The following is a 21,052-nucleotide window of genomic DNA, read 5'->3' on the forward strand; positions in this document are numbered from 1 at the left end:
AGGATTTAAATTTCAAACTTACTAGCTAAAGAAGAGGCCACATAATAACATTGAAAAAGATCTAGTGTTATACAATCTCTAGCTGAGCTTACTCAAGCCAAAAGGAGCTGAGCTCGAAAACAAATGAGTTCAGCTTTTGATTCGAACCCGTCTCGTTCAATAGATGAGCCAAACTAGCGTAGCGTAGCGCGACCTCATTTTATCGAAACCTATTTACACGAAAAGCGGAAGGCTAAAAGCGGGGAGACCGAACTGACGAAGGTGAAGGCGCCCGTCGTCGGATTTCGGTTGTGAGTGATCCATTCTGACCTGATCCCTTTCTGACGATCGCGCCTCTTTCCCGCCCAATCCAGGTTCCATCTTTCTCGCCCAGGCAATGAGCGAATGAAGGCCGGGCCGTTCCTCTCCGGCCTCCGGGAGGTAAAAACACGGCCTTCAGATGGTTTCACCGCCCCGGCGTCCGATCGAAACGTCCCGGTGGCGGTGCCGCCGGACATGTATGGGATTCCTGGAGGGGGTCGACGTGAATCTGAATCTTCAACATTTGCGTCGGCTCCATGACATCTGGTGAATTGGTAATGTCTAAGCATTCTCTGTATGATTGATTGAATTTCCTAGCTATTTGACGCTTCTTGAAGAGTCTTTCTCGGTGAAAAACGCAAGAGCACGGATTGCGTTTATGATGTGATCTGCCAACTTAGCCTTAACTTTATTTTTTTTCTTTGTCATTCTTTTTCAAATTTTGATATTTAAGCGTATTAAGGTTCTGTCGTACGTCTTCATGTTTATTTTCGATTCAAACTGCTAGTACGGAAATGCTGAAACTACACTACTTTCTGTTCTGTCTTGTTTGCTCTTGCAAGTTCTTTGTCGTCACTCCCGTTTTCTTTATTCTCTGTTTTTCGAGTCATCGAATAAAGTTTTCTTTGCTGTGGAAGGCAAAAATGCACTCTTGCCTACATCTAGGACTGGTTTGAAGACGCTGGATTTCAGATCTACCTTGAGTTAGAGTCTTAGACATGGTGGCCGTGCTAAAAATGGAGGCAAACACGAAGTCTGAATTTCTCGCAACAGATTTTCATTCATAGCTTGCCTGAAGTTTATGTATACGAATTATGGTTAGGAGTAGGAATATGTTTACCCATCTGAGGTCTTACGTTTGAGATGTTGAGCCCTAAGGTGCGTCATCAGGTTCATGAGGACTTCTTTTCCATCGAAGAAGTATAGTTAAGTTGAAAAGCAGCCTTGATTTTCCTGCGGCCATGAACCTTGTTCAGTTATGATCGAAGTTTGAACTTTGAACTGATGTTGTTCATACACGATTAGTGCCACCACTCATTCAGTATGCCTCTGGCAGATAGAACCAATGATTTTGGTTGAACAAGGCTTGATGCACCGGAAGGACTACAAGGATAGACTACAATAAAATGCTTTCAAGTTGCATGTTAAGTGGTGGTCTGAATTTGGTCTATGAAGTTAGCAGTCTGTAATAAAACCATTTCCCACAAGTAAATACAAAAACACATACACACACATATACAAATCCACTGAAATTTCGTCATAATTTTCTTCTTGAAAGTCATAATGATATACTTGCATGGAAAAAAGTGACACGGATTCATGTTTTACAACTGGACGATTAGCCTTGGAAGAACACTATGTGTTATGGTCGTTCCCTGCTTGTATTATTTGACCTACTCTTGAAAAGGTACTTTCGTCGTTCGGGATTAAATGCTGCCCCGAGACATTTTTTTCTTAAAGCCCAAAACGTTGCTCTTGTTAACTTTTGATGTGGAGCACCTGCTGCCGTGGCTTTTGCTTCGAATTAGAATACACAAAGCTCTATTGTTGTTTTCCATTTATGAGGGGACTTTTTTGGCTTGTAGCTTTAATTTCCTATTTTCAGATTTGACAAGATATTGAAGAAGGAAATTCCCAGTACTGCGGTCTACGAGGATGATATGGTAATCTTTTACTACTTCACTTTCGATTGTTATCCAAAGAAGCTAGAATGGTTTTTATGTTCAGGTTATACCTGACGTATGTTAGATAAAGCAGTGTATTATGTACCTTTCATTGCACGTTCTGGAGAACTGTTTTTCTGACACTTTTTTTTCGCACAACAATTGCCTCTAGGCCACCTGTCTGGTGTCTCTATTGTTCTTTTTTACTTATTAGTTGTCAATACAGTAAAGCTTAAAAAAACAAACTTTTTTGCAAGGAAATTTTGTTTTAAATGTCTTAACTGGTCTGTATTACAGGTTTATGCTTTCAGAGACATATGCCCCCAAGCTCCAACTCACATCTTAATCATCCCGAAGGTTAAAGATGGACTGTCTCAGCTCTCCAAGGTATCACATTATGTTGATGCTTAACAGAGGTTTGTTGTACCATGACCTCACTGATTTGGTAGGAAGAATTAATAACACCACCAAACTGAATATTTGTCAGAACTTTGAATACCATGGGTTCTGTTAATTTGGAACAAGATCAAGGCTGCAATTTACTCCCTACTGGGATTTAAGGTTTTTTTATCAACCAGAGGCTTCCAAAAGTATGATTGGTGATGGACGAGCATTTGGTTCTTGGCTTAGCTAGAAAAGGAGAACCGTATTATTTCACCAGCTATTCCATTGATCTTTACATAGATGGTTCCACTGGCATTTTAAATATTTATCTCCCTTCTTAATGACTGGATATTGTGGATTGCTTTGCTTGCAGGCGGAGGACAGGCACCGTGAGATTCTTGGCCACCTCATGTACACTGCCAAGGTTATCGCCAAACAGGAAGGTCAAGATGGCTTCAGGCTTGTTATCAATGATGGACCGAGTGGCATTGAGGACAAAATGACAAATATAATAGCTATTGTAATCAAACTTGACAAAGTTGTTCTTAGGTAACTTTTCTACTCATACAAGATTGGAAAATTACCTGGAAAAGCTTCCAGTACAGATTTGTACGGTGAATCCTTCATTTGCATCTGTCTTCTCACAGTATCCAAAGGATAACACATGAGAGTAGCAAGAGCTGCTGATGCCAGCGCAGTGGCAAGTGACGATTCGGGTCGATTTTGGTACTTTGCAGGAAGAGATTTCTTAACCCTAATAAGCAAGAAGTAAACCATTTCAAGCTTAATTCATCTAGATCTCATGAAAAGATACCATATTTTCCAATAAGAAAAATGTAAACTCACAAGTCAAAAATGCAAAAGTTGATGGCGATAGTGGCCCATGCAATTATGTGCATCATTTAATCACAAAGCTATGGGATATTGAAATGAGTGTTGTTGACATCTCGAAGTGAAAAGTTTCTTGAGAAAAGACTTTCATGCTCTCTGTCGGGTTAGTGAGCAAAATTCAGATGACCATCCTTGTTTTGAATCCCATGCTAATAGTGACCTACCAAACAAATAAATTTTTTCAAGTCCCAACATCCTTTCTCGATCTTCACCTACACCACCACCCCTACCGCAATGTACTCACCTTATCAGTTATCACTACATGAACCATGAGGTTTGGTGAGGGATTTTACTGTCGTGAGAGATGGCGAGACTGTTGGCTGTTGCCACATGCTATGGCAACCACCTCTGCCTGGTCGATTAACATGTGGTTGGCAAAAGGCTAACGCTCCTTCAAGATTTTCATTTGACTGCTCAACCTTATTTGGCTGCTCAAACTCGTCAGTGTCCCTATAGAGATTTTTTACATTAATATACAGTTTCTTCATGAGATGTGTTTGGAAGAACAAAGTTGCTATCTATTTGTTCATGATCAACAATAAACATCTTAATTTCATCAAATCTGATGTCCACATAATTGTACAGACATTTGTATAATCGCCCAACATTTGAGACCCATTTTCATACGGACAATATCCTAAAAATGACATTCAATGGCTCTCCTTTCTAACTTGTGTCTCGCATATGAAGATGGAAATATTATGTTTCCTTCCCCTTAAGAGCTCTACGGGTGACTGAAAGTTTAGTTTTCTGTTGGGTAATTAATGTATAATGTAACTTCGAGTTGCAAACATCTTCATCTTCATCAAAATTAGTTTAAGTACTCAACCTTGGAAAAGCAAGGCATAGATAACTTTAAAGAAGCATTGAATTCCCTTTTCAATGGTCCATCCTGTTGAGGAGTGCCAACCTATGTGGTTGATATTCCACCCAATGGCATAGTATTTGAATTTTTCCATTGAACTGAGGTTGAACAAGTTTGAGAAACTTACAAAGGAGACATAATATCTATACCCTCCATGAGAGATCAAGGGGGATGGACCCCAAACGTTGTAATATATCAACTCAAGACTACGAATAGTAGAACTTTCAAATATAGTAAATGGAATTGGAACGATATGTCCAAAATGACATATATAATAGCTATTACAATCAAACTTAACAAAAGGCATGAAGCTATGTTGAGATGTTCCGTTTAGATCACGACGTAGCTGCCCATCTTTTACATAGTGAAAGAGATGCAAGACCGGTTGCACAACCACCAAGAATGATCAAAGAAGATCATCTCCCTCAAATGGAAGAGTAAAGAAGTTTGAAAATGCAGGGTTTCTTAGGCCAGTAGCTCATTCAACATGGGTTTCAACTATTTATAGAAAATACAAGCGAACCTGGCTCTCATATCATATTGAGTCAAAGAGGTTAGCACAAAGAATTAAGAAACTAACAAAAAGAAGCATTGAATAACAGAGCCACAAATTTAATGTGGTTCGATCACAAGAGGACACGCATCCCCGACAGCCAAGATGATCTAACATAACAACCTTAGTTATATGCTTACAAGCAGCAAGCATCGACTTTATGTCGCTAACAACTTTCTTCTATAGATAAGGAAAAGCTATCAGAGCTGAATGAGAACTATCCTTGAATACTCTGCAAAAAATGAGGCCTATACCGGTGTTAGAACATCTACCCGTCAAATCCTCGTCGCCCCAAACATCCAGTAACGGTAGAACAGTCGCCGACAGTGTCTATCGCGATGATGACGAAAAACATCGGCATCGATATTTAGCGATGAAAATATTTCACTTCTACCCGTCAAATAAAAAAAAATCGTTATAACGCAAATTTTCTTAACATTTTTACACAAAGAAATGTACATAAAACGTGAAGACATCAATATCAATATAAAAAGAAGTAGCAAAACAAGACTACCATGATGTCACCCACAAATGCGTGGATGGTCACTTTATTATCCAAAGAAGTTGCGCCCTTGGGCGATTTTGTATTGTAAAAACATCCGTATTCGTTTATACTGCATATTTGGTTCTTTGGCTGTAACAGGATGAGTCTAATCCCCGCAAGTTCCACTGGAAACTGGTATTCCGGCTTTTCTCAGACATACGGTTGTGAAACCATGTGTCTTCATTGCAAATAGGCCCAGCTAAAGGAAAGAATCTCTCTTGGAAAATTAGATACTAACGGCTATCAAATCTACAAACGAGAAAACTTAGCACGTGTTTTGTTTTTTAAGCTCTATTGGTTGACTGAAAGAGAGGTGTCAGCAAAACAGATTGCAAAGAAATGCACAACGGTGATACGGCCTGAGAGGACAAGGGAGTAGTGGGAGCGTCTGCTTGGAGTTCAGATTGGGGATTGGATGAACATGAACAAGGATGTTTGGCCTGCTCTTTTGCTGAGTTACTATGACGTCAAGTCAAGCACTGCTGCCATTAGAAAAAGTGACGGGAAACGACGACCGATTCAAATCGAAAGCTAAACCTGGTTCAAGAAAGCAATACTCGTTTTAACATTTCTGCAAAGGCGTGAACACCCCGGGATGCAAAGGCGTTTTGCACAGATAGTGGGCACTCAACAGTAAAATCCAATAAGTCCATTTCGAGTACCAAAGCGCATAAAAGCTGGGAAATCCGAAGCCGAAAAGAATGAAAAAGAAATTCATGCACACGAACAGAAATCAAATGGTTCATGCTACAAAGTTTTCCTCCTCTTCCATGAACCACTCGTACGTCTGAGCAACACAATAAAGGCTATTGGCCAAGTTACTACCAAAATCATTTGAAACTACAAAACGGAGATATTAGTCACTTCCGCTGTTTTCACTCACTGCTCGCCAGGAATGCTTTTAATGATATCAGAATCGCCTGAAAACAAATATAACAGAGATATGAGAGCCACATCCACAACAGAAAAACGCAACATGAATGGTCGGAGATCTACCCGGATCTGTAATGCCGAGACAACATACTCGAAAGTATTTACCACATGCAGTACCCAAGTCCACGTTATCTGAGAAAAAAATATATTAGAGTGAATCTGGGATCCTTACCCACTCTTCCAAGATCCAAGAGAGCAATGCAAGTAGCATTAACAACTTATGACTTAAATCCTGCAGGCCTATGTGCATGTCTGTGCAAGTGTGAAATTCATAACGAAATTTGGCAAAAACACAACAAATAACAGAATCAATCCCTTAATTGTAATAATTAATACAAACCATGCACTTCATATATCTGAAAAATAACCATGACTTGTTATTTGAAAATTGAAACCTGTGGGGAATCACTCATATAAACTTGTATTCTGTTGCAAAAGTGACAATTCGTCCAATGCCTTTTTTTCACCCAAAATCACAACAAATAAATGAACCGATCCCTTAATCGTGGTAACTAATTCAAAGTTCAAACCATGCACTTCATATACCTCAAAAGTAACCATGACTTGACATTTGAAACCCATGTGGCATCACATCACTCGTATAAACTTGTTTTCTATGCAAAAATGACAACTCATCCCATGCCTTTTTTCACCCAAAATTGAGCTTCAGACAACTATCAGGAGATTGGACAAAAAAGTTCACCATGGATCAACACATTAAACTGACAAATTAATTCCCAAGTAACCTCATATGTGCCTACTGCCTACTACATCTGATAAGTACATTCAAGGAGAATGCGTAACATCTTAAATCTAAAAACCTTATAGCTTTTCATCTTTAACATTCACATTAGGAGAGCAATTCTAACATTTAGTAGATTACTTCCATAACATTTAGTTGCTTTCCTATGTAAGAACCAGCCCATCTATAATCTAATACAATTTGAGTTTGCAGAATCCAAAATAGTCAAATCCAAAATGATCGTGTGGCGGTGAATCCTTTAAATCAACCAGCACTTACCACTTTTTGTTGTCTTAATTTATAAGTTTTGATATAATAAAAAAGCAATAGACATGGGAAATGGCTATGTTTCACAAAATTAATGGAGCCAGTGGATATTAGTAACAAATGCTGGGGTCTTGTTCACTACAAATCTAAAGAACCTTTAACATATCAAATCTAAAAACAGTACAATGCAGACAAACTTAAAAATGGGCTTGCTGCATAAATCGACAACTAAAAAGTTCATCAATACTAGAAAACTAGATGCTCTGCACTCTTGAAAAGGATTAAAAATGGAAACGAAGGACAAACAGCAAAATATATATTGAGCAAAAGTGAGTATCTACTATCTAGACATTTGATCAACAGTGATGCAGAAGTACATAACACAATGTAAGTACAAAAGTACAACAAATCAATAAACTTACTCCCGTTGAAATGGTGTACTCCAACTTTTGCGAGCATGGCATAATACTCGATCTCAGACTTCCTGAGAGGCGGGCAGTTGTTTGCAATGATTATCAATTTTGCTGCCCACAACAACAGAGCATGTTCGATGAGTTTGAATGACAGTAACATTCACAAGGCAAGATGCACGGCCGACGTATATAAACAGTTATCAGGCATTGGAAGAGTGATCCTATCGACTTCACATGGATAAATTAAGATATTGCATTTCATCCCGGTAGGCATACTATTGAAGCTGATCTGACCTCAATAACTATTTTTAGATTAACTACGCTAGCAAACCATAATGGTGAACGCAAAGCAAAATCAGGATATAAAACCCCCGCACTAAAAAATAAAACATAAAAACCTGCAGGGCCCTAACAGAGTAAAACTAAAAACCACAGGCATGATATAATCCCCCCCCCCAGCCCGACAAAGAAGCAGGAGAAGAAGGCAGGTGTGTTTGTCATCGCGAATGATTTATCAGGTACAAAATGCACACGAGCATATTATGCAGCAAGGATGCTGTCGCATGAAATATAAAGCGTAATCAGTTGTTTAACAAAAAAAATAAAAGAATATCTTCCCTGAGATTCATCGCAAAGAGACGAAGGAAAAAAAGGAAGAGCTAATTCACGAATTTCAGCGGAAGCCCTCGAAAGATGGGTACCTTTGGAGCTTCTGAGAGATCTCAGGACGGTCTTGTAGCCGAGAGTGTACTTCCCGCTCTTCATTACGAGAGCGAGTCGATTGTTGATGCTCTCGTGAGTCTTCTTCTAAAGAATAGCAAACAAAAATACGTCCGCAATCAGATCGACAACAAAGGAAAGGGAGAAATGCGAGATATCGCGGTTAGACCGCCAAGAGAGAGGAGGGTTGGGAAGAGAGAGAGACTCACAGCCTTCTTGGTGGACGCCATGGCCGCCGTTCCTAGGGGACAAGGCTGGGAGACGAAAAGCCGAAGACGCCAAGAGACCCAAACCCTAGAACGACTCCCAAACCCTCAAACGACTCCCGCTTTTATGTTTGCAGATGGAGCCGCGGCCGGGCGTTTTACTCATCTGAAAGCCTTATACCTGAGACGCCCTTGTATTTCTCATATTTTATAGCTGAATGTTTCAAAATTTTAACTTTCAACAAAAACAAATCGACTGTCTTTGGTTTGAGAGATGCACAGACTCCGTCATGAATTTGTAATTCTTACATCTTCAATATCATAATCTCAATTCAACCCTTTTTTTTATTTATAAGAAAATTTTGATTTTTTTTTTTATTTGAAAGATGCTTTATTGCATTGTTCACCATTGAGTCACAAAAATAGTGATTCTCAAGTCAAATCTTTTTTGTGGGTCTAATTTTGTAGTGAAAAATGCTAAATCTGTGGTCAGTTTGATAGAACCATGAGCACCACCTTCAATCATACCTCAAAAAAATATTTTGAAATCTTATTGCTTACAGCCCTCAATTAGAAATGAAAACGTAAATCAGCACGCACAATGAGCTCAACATCCTTCGCAGCTTTACTCTTGCCATGTTAACAAGCACATAATAGATTAGATTATTAAATACGTCGTTACTTGGCGTATTTATTCGCATGAAGTTTTTGGGCTTTTGACAAACAAATCATCACGAAGGAAATCCTACTAACAATTTTTTGCGAAAAACCGAGACCAGTTGAAATAATTTTTAAATTGAAGCACTATAAAGCTGGCAGAGTTAATTTTAACTGCTAAAATACAAAGAATTCTCATACTTTAAGCTGTTATTTTGTAAAATACTTTTAGTATTTTCGCCAATGGGATGGGATGGTGGCTGAACAACGTGGCAGCAGCCCAACGCACGGTCTTGATTTCTAGGTACACTCATGTCAGGAAAAGAAAAGAGAGTGTGAGATCGAGAGAGAATGTAGTTTGTGAAGAATGATTCATTATCAAACTATGTCATGTCCGATCTCATTGAACGCCAGACATTTTTTTCCTTTTGATTCCTCGACATGCTTCTATCTTGTGCAAATGCATGCCAGATGCATGAAGATAGAAGCTTCCATAGATGCAATAAATTTCGTCCTCTTTTAACAGTTAAATAAGTAAATGTCAATCCATTTGTGCTGGTCTCTCCAAGAGAGTGTGTTTCTAAGGTGCTCTTAGTTTCTGCTTTCGTTTGAAATTGGATCTTTTTGTATGCAAGTCTCAAACGTTCTTTCCATTCTCAAGATTCTTTTTCTACACATATATGATACATGTGGAGTATTTATTTCATTTCGGTCTGCGTTTTGTAAGCCTAGATAAGCGACTCACTGTAGCCTACACTACTTTATGATTAGACTTGATCTCAGGTGTACGAGCATCTGAAGTTTAAATCCTGCCTTCTACTTTGATATAATACTTCTTACATGGGCATGGGTTAATTTAGTCTTTCCTGTAATAGTTAGGTTAACTGGGTGCCTACCTGTGGCTGTAGTCATTAGCATACATTCATAAATATTTGGTAGAAATGCTTTACCTATGCCACAGTGAGAATTGAAAACTTATTGGACGATGATGATCGACCGAGATGATCATAGAATTCCAATAGCTTAGTCTTTATTTGCTCTGTTCTAAATTGGCAATGACTTGTTGAACTAGGTCAGTATTGGATTGGATGGTCACCTTTCCGGTCGATGACTTAGGTTAGACATGGAGTGGGAAAAATCTGGAGGGGCACTAAGTTTCGTTCTTTGTGAAAATCAGAGAATCTGGTATTTAGGCCATGGCGTTTGGTCGTCTCATAAAGACTTTCGTTGCTAATTCCAAATATCATAGTAGCCAAAAGACTGGGGAGCGGAAGCTTTTATTTTCTCTTCCTTTCCCTCCCTTTTCAGCTGGTTGGGGCTGTATTTCAGATCCCTGCTAATAGAATAATAGTGTCCCCTTTGCGATGATTATGGGAAGCCAAATCCTTCTCGTGGACATCCTTATTTGGCTTTACCAAGAAACCGGAAACCACCAGTAAAAATTTTCAGGAATAAGGATTTGGGCATGGGAATCAACATGTTGCCGGTCGACTATGTCTGGCCCGGCCAAGCCAGTAAAAGGTCATGCTGCTTGGCCAGCTTAGGCATAGTTGGAAGGCATGTGGGATCAATCGGTCGCCGAGTCAAGCATAAAGCAATGCACGTGGAATGTGCAACGCGGTGGTGCAGTGACAAGGCGTTTAAATGCATCAAGTTCAGCAGTCCCTTTGGAAGTGCAAGTCCGTCGTTGGGGAATCCAGTGGGTTCCCCACGCGTAGTGTTTGGATACACAAGGGGGTGCGCGTGGGTTAGGGGCAATTCCCCTAGTGGGCGCATACGCTGCGTTCCACAACCGCGTAGAGTCACGTGGGGGTGAGCAAGTGAATGCTCATTGTCGAGTAGGGCGATGGTCGGCCGCCTTACTTAATGACATATAGTCGTCAACTCGCTTCGGCTGGGGACTTCCTCCCAAGGAAAGTCTACCCCCACCTAGATTTCGTTTGGATGTAGATAGGCACTTGGAAGAATGGCAAAGTTCTGACAGGGCCTCATGGCCACGGCTTGCCGATGGTCGACAATGGGTTAAACCTGGGTGATGGTGTGCCGAGTGCTTAGCACTCCTCGTCTAGTCCACAGTCCCGAAGAAACGATGAATGCTTCCGCTAACTTAAAAGATGAGTCAGGCTGGCCGAAGGCTTTGGGGAACGCCTTCGGCGTCGCGCGGGTCGGAGAAACTCGGCCCGTGACACAACACGTCCTATTTTTATCTATGTATTTGCTACCAAGCCCGGTCTTCTTCTCTGATATTGCGAACTAGGAGATAATAGTTGCCGTTGATGGCAGGCATTAGATAACAGGATTAGACATCTGCATTTAGGACGACGAGATTCAAAGGGGAAGAAACAATCACAATCATTTTTGCGTCCACACTGGATTGATTGCTTGGGCGATGGCATCTCAATCTGAAAGGCCTCGATTGGATGACAAGGGAAAAAAAATGGTTACAAAGAAATTTCGATCCTAAACAAGGTCTTTCAAGCCTTTTTTTTTTTGTCAAGAAAAAGGAAAACAAATGGCAGCTATTTTTTTTCGGCCACTCATCAGCTGGGAAACGGGCCGGTTGTGCTCAGTTTTGTCAGGCCACCCCGTTTCTTCAGGTAGATACATGAATGCACATGCAACATATATATATATATATATATGTATATATATTCCAGAATGTGTTGCATTATTTGGTCCATGTAATTTACATACTTTAAAGTCTAATTTCAGATTTTATAGCCTTATTTTAACATAAGTAGGCGTATCTTTTGCTCTTGTTTTTGCGGTCTGTTTTTGTATTTAGGGAACCTCTTGTCCCCAAATTTTGTTATATATTCTCATTTTATCGGCTAACATAAATAGGCGTTAAACAAGTAGCTGCTATATATCTAGTATTATAAATTTGTAGCTGTATAATATACAACATATATATCACATAATAATATGTGAAAAAGAGGAACTAAGGAAGAAGAAAAGAGAAGATTTTACATAGTTCAGTGTAAATTTACCTACGTCCACCAGAGGGGTCCTTCCACCATGTGTGGTGGAGAGACTTTTCCACTATTTATAATGTTTACACCTTATACTTCTCCTTGATCTTAGGAGAGATTACATCCTTATCTTAATTGCTCTTATGAGTTGTACATGAATCCTTAATATGATTGTCGGTTTTAGATTGACTTGCTTTGTTCGGTTGTTGCCTTTCTGGATCGCCATCTTCCTTAGTAATGGTGGCTGATTTGCCTTGGTCATTTTCTGTTTTAATAACCAACACACTCCTCCTTGGATGAATCTTCCCCAAATCATCATGAATATCTGCAGCTATCTTGCCTCTATTATCTCCTGCATTAATATCCAATGTGATCCCACTAATATCCAATGCAATCCGTGGCCTGGCTGATTTAGCCTTTGTTGTAACTGACGCAGTCTGCATTCTTCCCAATCTTGCCAATTGGTGATTATCATCCTTATCCGTTTCATCCCCCCTCAAACTGAGCGGGGCTTTAGTGATGCCCAGTTTGGCGCGAAGTGTATTGAAAAAGTTGCCTGACAGTGCCTTGGTGAATATATCAGCAAGTTGTTAGAAAGAAGACACAAAATGAGTAGTAAGCTGACCAAGCGCAACCTTTTCACGAATGAAGTGATAATCGAATTCGACATGTTTCATGTGAGGGTAGAATATTGGCTTAATAGAAACCTGTAGCGCAGACATATTATCACAATATAAGGTAGGTGCAGAGGCCAAGCATATTCCAAGATCTTTCAAGATATATGTAATCCACATAAGTTCAGCGGCTGCAGATGCCATAGAGCGATACTCAGCTTTAGTCGTAGATCGAGCAACAATAGGCCGTTTCTTAGCAGTCCAAGAGATACAATTTGTGCCGATGAAGGTGCAATAACCGGTAGTAGAGCGTCGAGTGTCTAGACATCCTGCCCAATCAGAGTCAGAGAAAGCATGAAGCCGAAAATCCCTCTGAGGAGAAAGAATACAACCATTAGAAATGGTGCCATGAATGCAGCGAAGTATACACTTCACAAGTTGGAAATGACTATTCTTTGGTGTCTGCTGACATAATTAACACTGAACGATATGTCAGGTCGAGTGAATGTCAAGTATTGTAGTCCTCAAACTAAACTCTAAAATAAGGTTGGATCTGGAAAAAGTTTATCATCACTAGGAGGTTGATAGTGTTGAATCAAAGGAGTGATGACAGGTTTGCAACTGAGCAGTTTCGCACGTTCTGGTAGATTGAAGGCTTATCGTTTTTTATTTAAGAAGAGTCCAGAACGGGTTCGAACAACTTCTATACCCAAAAAATGATGAAGATATCCAAGATCTTTCATGGCGAATATAGTACTAAGCTCATTAACAAACTCTTGAAGAAGGATGTTGTTGCTCTCTATTAATATGATGTCATCAACATAGAGGAGGAGAAAAATAGTACCTTGGGCTTCTCGATTGACGAAGAAGGAGGAATCAGAGATGCTTGTATAAAACCCTTTTGTCAATAAGAATGAACCAAAGCAATCATAACAAGCTCGAGGAGCCTGGCGAAGTCCATAAAGTGCTCAATGAAGATAACAGACGTGCATTGGTTTGGACGTATCAACGAACCTTGGAGGCTGTTCAATAAAAACTATTTGATCTAAGTTGCCATGGAGGAACGCATTTTTGACGTCTAGCTGCCTGATGTCCCAATTGTTGGTTAATGCAATGGTGAGGACGATGTGAATTGTAGCCAGTTTAATAACATGAGAGAAAGTTTCCATAAAATCAATGCCCAGGATTTGATTGAACTCGCGACCGACGAGTCTGGCCTTCAAGCGTTACCATCGCTTTTCATTTTTGTTTTGAAAACCCAGCGTGTACTTACCACATTCATGTTTGACTGCCGAGGAACGAGAGTCCAAGTCTTACAGTGCTGAAGGACATTTAGTTCTTCTTTCATTGCTGTCACCCAACCATCATGCATTAAGGCTTCTTTCACTGTTTTGGGTTCTAGTGGAATACTCACAGTGAGAAAATATCGAGGATTGGGTTTGGTAACACCAGCCTTTGCTCGAGTAACCATGGCATGAGAATTTGATGAAGTACGAGGAATATGAATGGACTCGTCATGTGCTTTCCTTGTTGTATCAGCATTCATTGGAGATAACTCAGCTGGTGTGAGGATTAGACTTTCTTGATGTGAGGGCTCATCATACGAAGACGTCAATTCTCCTGTGGTTGGTTGATGCGTGGAAGATGCAGAAACATTCAAAATAGCCAAACTAGTTGGTGACGCCTCTTGAGTTGGAATCTCTTCATGATGCATACGAGCAGAGGTATCATAAGAGTCAACATGTTGTCTATCAGGCAATGCAATAACGTCATGAGAAGGCTCTGTCCAATCATTGAAGGTGGCAGAATGCAGCTGCAGTTCAACCTTTGAGAATAATATTTCAGGCTTGTGATAAGGAAAATAAGCTTCATCAAATGCAACATGTGGTGATATATATATTTGACCAGTAGGAGGATATAGACATCGATAGCCTTTATGAATAGAACTATACCCCAAAAAGACACAGGGTAATGATCTTGGCTCAAATTTATGTTTGGTATAATCTCTCAAGTAAGGAAAACAACGACTCCCAAACATACGAAGGCATGAATAATCTGGTTTTTTTCTAAACACACACTCAAAAAGTGATTTCATATGCAAGGTGGGAGTAGGAGGCCGATTGATCAACCACACAGCCGTTAGGAAGGCATCGACCCAATATTTCATGGGTACGTGAGAGTGAAACATCATGGTGAGGCCTAATTCAACGATGGACCGGTGTCGCCATTCAGCCAGCCCGTTTTGTGGTGGCGTTTTGGGGCATGACTTAATATGTTGAATGTCATTGTTTCACAAATAAGTTTCTAAGATACGGCTATTAAATTCAACCTCTTCATTAGTCTGGAAAATTTTTAACTTGGTCCCAAATTGTCGTTCAACTAATTTATGGAAATCCATAAATACTTGGCAAAGTTCAGATTTGTGCCGGAGAGGATATAACCAAACAAATCTTGTAGCCTCATCAACAAATATAGCATAAAATTGAAATTTTTGTGAAGACATGATGGGGGCTGGTCCACATAAATCACAATGAATACGTTCCAGGAAAACTTGAGAATGTTCTTCTACTGGAAGAAATGGCAACTGACACATCTTGGTGATTTGACAACTAGAACAAATTGCCATTCTTGATTGAGGTCCACTCACCTCAGTGTTATTTTTGCTAACAAGAAAATCAACTATATGACAATGAGGATGGCCCAAACATTGATGCCACATCTCTTTATTTGTTGACTAAAATCTACTGAAAAAGAAAACTGCATGTTGTTGATCCTTGAGTGTCTCTTGGAACGCATAAAGTTCTCCAGCTCTACTGCCTGATGCTATCAGTCGGTTGTTCCTCTTGTCCTTAACAAAAAACCCATCAGCATAGAATTGAAAAACATATCGATATTCACATGTTAACTGGCTGACTGAGACTAAATTCTTGTTAATTTGAAGCACAACTAGCAAGTTGTTGAGAATAAGACGTCTTTCTCTGTTTTAGATATCAGCATTTCCAATATGAGTGACATTCAATTTGTCACCATTTCCTACCATAATTTGATCATTACCATGATACTGAGTAAAGTTTGTAAGGTTACCTGGATCAGATGTTATATGCGTGGACACGCTTGTATCGGGAAACCATTTGTTATCTTGACCGTCCTGTAAGAAAAAAAGCTTATCTATTGCTGATTACAACTGTGGCTGCAAGCTCGTCACAAATTTTCTTGAACCCACAGATGTAATCAGCAATAGATAAGCTTTTTTTCTTATAAGTCTGAAGTTTTTGCATAAGCAGGTGTTCCCTCTCTTGATATTTATGAGAAAAATGAGTGTTTCATGCCTCTTTAGAGGTCTGAAGGCCAATAATCGTGCCCATGACCTCTTCTGGGAGAGTGCCGGTGATCCATCCACGCAATAGTCGATCTGATTTTCGCCATGCTTGATAGATTGGATTCACTCGTTTCTCCACCGTACCATCTTTCCTGGTACGCTTGATTGTGGGTTCAGGTGCAGTCGTCTCTCCCTCAATGAGCTCAGTCATATCTTGGCTTTCAATGAGCCCAAGCAGTTGAGTTTTCCATATCAAGAAATTGGTTTAGTTCAACTTAATAGTCACAAAATTTTCGACGTTTAAGTTGTAAGGGTATGGGTAAGGGGAGGTCACGGTGGAAGCCATTGAGAAAATACGAGAACTTGAAGAGACTCACGGCCCAAGACCCTATTGCTTTTATACCATGTGAAAAAGAAGAACTAAGGAAGAAGAAAAGAGAAGATTTTACGTGGTTCAGTGTAAATTCACCTACGTCCACCAGAGGGGTCCTTTCACCATGTGTGGTGGAGAGGTTTTTCCACTATTTATAATGCTTACACCTTAGACTTCTCCTTGATCTTAGGAGAGATTACATTCTTATCTAATTGCTCTTATGAGCTGTACAAAAATCCTTAGTAATTGCTCTTATGAGCTGTACAAGAATCCTTAATATGATTGTGGGTTTTGGATTGACTTGCTTTGTTAGGGTGTTGCTTTTCTGGATCCGCCATCTTCCTTAGTAACCGTAGCTGATTTGCCTTTGTCATTTTCTGTTTTAATAACCAACGCACTCTTCCTTGGATGAATCTTCCCCAAATCATAGTGAATATCTATCTTGCCTCCATTATCTCCTGCATTAATATTCAATGTAATCCCATTAATATCCAATGCAATCGGTGGCGTGGCTGATTTAGCCTTTGTTGTAACTGACGCAATCTTCGTTCTTGCCAATCTTGCCAATTGGTGATTATCATTCTTATCCGTTTCATAATAGTGGTCGGTAAGTGAAGGTGCAGAGCGCGAACATCCAACTGTCATAAACTGGGTTGGGGAAAAAGGTTGTAGACCTGACAGCAACCAATCCATTCAAGGAACCAGAAACCTGTAAGCGATCAAAAATTGTCCAACCAGCAGCTTCGCTTTTAGCAAAGAACACTGCCACGAGGATCATTTTTTAATTACAGCAACCAATCCATTCAAGGAACCAGAAACCTGTAAGCGATCAAAAATTGTCCAACCGGCACTGGACGTGGGCATTTAGCATGAAGGAAGGATCGATACAAAGACATTTCGATGGCATAACGCTGGAGCAGGTAAAACATTACACAATGACATCCACTTCAAACAGTACAAACAAAATGCACACTTGAGCGGTGGGATTAGCCTCTCACTTACCCGAAGCTTTTTGATTCTTACAAGCAGACAAATAAACCTGGTTTGTGTTTAAGCCAGTTTTGGTCTGCCAAACATACATATGATTTGAGTTTTAACCTCATTCTCCTCCAAAACTAGGTTCATCGAAATGACATGAACTTTTTTTTATTGTGGCTGCTGGTGTCAGTTACAGTGTTGGGCATATACTGCCCTCGCATTAATAGGTTTATTGTATGGAAGGAGGAGAAAAGATACGTGGTTGATGCACGATGTCTGCCGTGCGTTCATGGGGAGAGAGGCTTTTGGCAGGTAGAGTTGAGAAACATGTGGATGATATTATGTAGGAATATTTTGGCTGATTTCATAATAAGCTTAAGCAATAAGATTTTATTCCCGATCATGTTTATTTTTTTATTTTAATGCAAAAACGGAAAGGCGCATCTTTTCTTGTCTCTTTATCTCAGGTTCTCATTTCACCTTTCCTAGTTATTGTTTGTGTACTTTTTGGGTCCACTATCTCTCAGGCTTTCACATTTATGTTCATCTTCATTCCCATCATGAAACCTTATCTCAATTAAAAGGAGGTTGGCTTTATGAGCTTTGCTTTCTCCTTCCCTTTAAAATCTAAAATTTCATCTCTAGTTTTCTTGGTCCTGCGTTCAGTGTTTGCTTCCTAGTCATTAGTAGCTTCTTTCGGTTGGAAAGTCCTCAGCAGCTCCTTTCACTTTTATCATCACTTCTATGATGAAGCTTCGGTTGTAAAGCCATAATGTGTGTTTTCTGTTCGTCTGCTTAATAGTAAGGAGACTCGTGCTTCACATCCCCTGTTTTATATGTATCCGACTCGTCCTACAAGGGAGAGAGAGTGGGATTTATTTCTTTCCCATATATCTGACTCATCTGCAACTCGCGCGTGCAAGAGAGACTGATTGAGAAGTTTTTTTAATACTGTGGTTTGTTAGAAAAGTAGATCCATTTGTTTTATAGAGTACAATATTTTCAGTTCGTAAAGACGTTAGGGGACTGAAATTTGCATGTTCAGAGCCTCGGAAAAGGCACACTCGTAGCTGCGGCCTAAGTTAGCATTCTAGGGTGCGCAATAGATAGATGGTTTGAGCCGTTAAGGATTCCGTTTCTCGTGCGAGAGTTTTTGAGACACAAATCTTTTCGGATTGTAGATGACTGGAAGTGGCTTTTTGGCCTCTTTAATACACGATCATTCTACTTCTCTTCCTTTCCGCTTAGAGCCTATGCGCGTCTACCTGCCACTTTTGCCAAGCACTAGAGACAGGTCGGTCCAGATCATCTAGCAATCAGTGGTTAAGCTGGGGCCTTGCACTTGGCTTTAGCTCGATTCTCCTTGGTTGGTTAAGTGTTTTTGTGTTCATTGATTGCACGAGGCTCCTGGGTTTTGACGCTGCTGCCCACGTTCCCAAAGGCACTTGCTTCGTGCTTTTTGCCCTGCCAAGGGACACACCCGGACTCTTTGAATCTAATAAGATCGGATCCATCTGTCTCTCCATATGATAAAACAATTTTCTGCCAGATTCCGAGTCGAAACCCACCGACCCTCCCTCTGGCTGCCCGTGCATTCACTGTTTGGCCTTTGAAAAAAGCATGCAAAAGAAACCGACCCATCGTTTAGCCGAGCCTATCAAGTTCCTGTTCCTGCATCGAACCTCATTAATGTTGCTGTCAAAAAACCATGCTTCAGGGACCAGTTCATCACTGAAAAGCAAGCCAAAAGTTGGAAAAAAAAGGCATCTTCTTATAGCTAGGCTTTTATTCTGGTTCTCCTTGAGGGGGCAGGGGGCGTTGTTCAGACCAGTTCCTAGCGTTGTACCTTGTGGTATGGGGCCCCTTTGGGAGAGGAGAGATCACGCTGTTTGTGGCAGAGTTCAGATGGGTCACTGCCCTAGTAGGTGGTAGGGTCCCCCCCCCCCCCCCCCCCCCCCCTAGTTTCTTTAAGCAAGATGCATTTAAGTGGGCGGCTGGGTGTACCGACTGCTTCCTGACGGCCGGGATGATTCGAGACACCGAGTAGTTGTTTCCTATACTTTCACGATCGAGGTCGAGGCCGCTGCAAAAACTGAACCTAAATTTATCCTCCTTTATTCTACGATTATGATAATCTTTATCCAGGGAAGGATTCTCAGGCTATGCTGGACGCACATAAGTCCCACGTCACTTGAAACTTTTTTTTTTGTTTTTTTGTTTTATTTCCCAGATGATGCTGCGGTATCTAATTCTTAGTTATTGCTGCGACTTCTATATGTGTCACAGAGATCGTTGTTGAGAAACTATTTTCAACATCTAAATCAATGGAGTTGATCATGAACTGGAAACGGTAAAACATCTGGTAAAAGAAAATTAGAAAAGAGCGACAAATGCATGAAGAGACATGTGGGCTTTAGATCTTCCCTTCAAGCCAATATGTTGGTTAAATCGTTTTGAAAACGTAAACTAGGTTGGAGAGAGGGAGTTAATTTTACGATTGACCCACACAGAAGAGAAGAAGCACCTATGTCGGGGGCAGTGGTCCTTGGATACCCATTCTATTCGTAGGGGGCTTTTATTTACCTAGGTTTTCTCCCACTCATGTACAATAGTGCTAGTGGGAGTTTTTAATGTGGCAAATCCAATATACCAATTTAATAGCGTATGGCATTAGCGAGTTAGCATGGCTATAAATTGTGAAGATGACCAATCCTGTTGTAAAGTAGGAGGAAGCTTTATTATTTAATTGTGAATAATTTACGCACCTTCATCAATAGAGAATGTTAAAAGTCAACACGCTGAACGATCTCTATAATAATAGATACTGTGAGTCCTGCAGGATTCGGTACACAGCTTCTATCGAAGGTCCCTTTTGCCAGCTTTCATTTATTATCAATCTGAAGCGTATGCCACCTCTGCTTCCCTCAATAAATTACCGAAAAAAATAATAATAATACCAGTCCCTGTCTTATGTTTTGGATTTATGCACTTTTATTTTTGGTGGCATCAAAGCATCCATCGAGATTTCTTCTGTAGCAAGAATTCTTTACTTGCCTTAGGTGAAGAATAATATGAAAAAAAATTAAAGGAATCTGGATGCTATCGTTGAAGTTTTTCCACAGCCCATGACACATTGCCAGGCGGGAGCTGAGGGAGAGTAATTTCCGGTACCAGCACTGCCATATGGCAGATCAATGTTTCTCAAGTAAGGGGATGTTGCTTTCACCTTGACAATGCACTGTCCATCTGTATGATCCAGAAGGATGGCAAGGGGCCCTCGTTCGGTCCTCTTCAATGCTCAGAAATCGAACAACAGTTCAAAAGGGAGGGATTAAGCGCGACAGCTTTGTGCTTGACCGCCTCTAGTTATCCTTTAGCTTACCACACAGTTGTTCGTTCGGATTGGTTGCTTGCGGTAGACCCTACGTAAGGCTCATCATCTCCAGATCTTGCGCGTCCCTTTCTTCTAGCAGGACAGTAGTGGTTTCCTAGGTGCCAGCTCTATTTCGCTGGGCTTTGTTTATTGCTCGTAGATAATATTTTCGAGAACGGTCTTGATATTCCACCTCACAATCCATACACAGAGAAGGTTGGATTAAATTCATGGTGTATTTGTGCTAAACCTGGCTTTCAGACAACAGGAAATTCCGTGATACT

At 40.4% G+C, this 21,052-nt stretch overlaps 2 protein-coding genes across 2 annotated transcripts; one reads left to right on the plus strand and one right to left on the minus strand.

The window, feature by feature from the left end:
• Nucleotides 1-384: 384 nt before the first annotated feature.
• On the plus strand, nucleotides 385-3,035 carry LOC116246479 (14 kDa zinc-binding protein-like). Its single transcript, XM_031618382.1, has 5 exons — nucleotides 385-497; nucleotides 1,907-1,964; nucleotides 2,262-2,351; nucleotides 2,722-2,897; nucleotides 2,996-3,035. Exons 1-5 carry the CDS (start codon nucleotides 385-387, stop codon nucleotides 3,033-3,035), a joined length of 477 nt encoding a protein of 158 aa, XP_031474242.1.
• Nucleotides 3,036-5,900: 2,865 nt separating this feature from the next.
• On the minus strand, nucleotides 5,901-8,645 carry LOC116248818 (60S ribosomal protein L30). The gene is made up of 5 exons (XM_031621811.2): nucleotides 8,486-8,645; nucleotides 8,258-8,363; nucleotides 7,566-7,667; nucleotides 6,198-6,266; nucleotides 5,901-6,121 (listed from the first exon to the last, which is right to left on the minus strand). The coding sequence occupies exons 1-5, from the start codon at nucleotides 8,504-8,506 to the stop codon at nucleotides 6,081-6,083; spliced, it is 339 nt and encodes a 112-aa protein (XP_031477671.1). The 5' UTR covers nucleotides 8,507-8,645; the 3' UTR covers nucleotides 5,901-6,080.
• Nucleotides 8,646-21,052: the final 12,407 nt, after the last annotated feature.

The sequence above is a fragment of the Nymphaea colorata genome, chromosome 1 (assembly GCF_008831285.2).
Source record: "Nymphaea colorata isolate Beijing-Zhang1983 chromosome 1, ASM883128v2, whole genome shotgun sequence".
Taxonomy (NCBI): domain Eukaryota; kingdom Viridiplantae; phylum Streptophyta; class Magnoliopsida; order Nymphaeales; family Nymphaeaceae; genus Nymphaea; species Nymphaea colorata.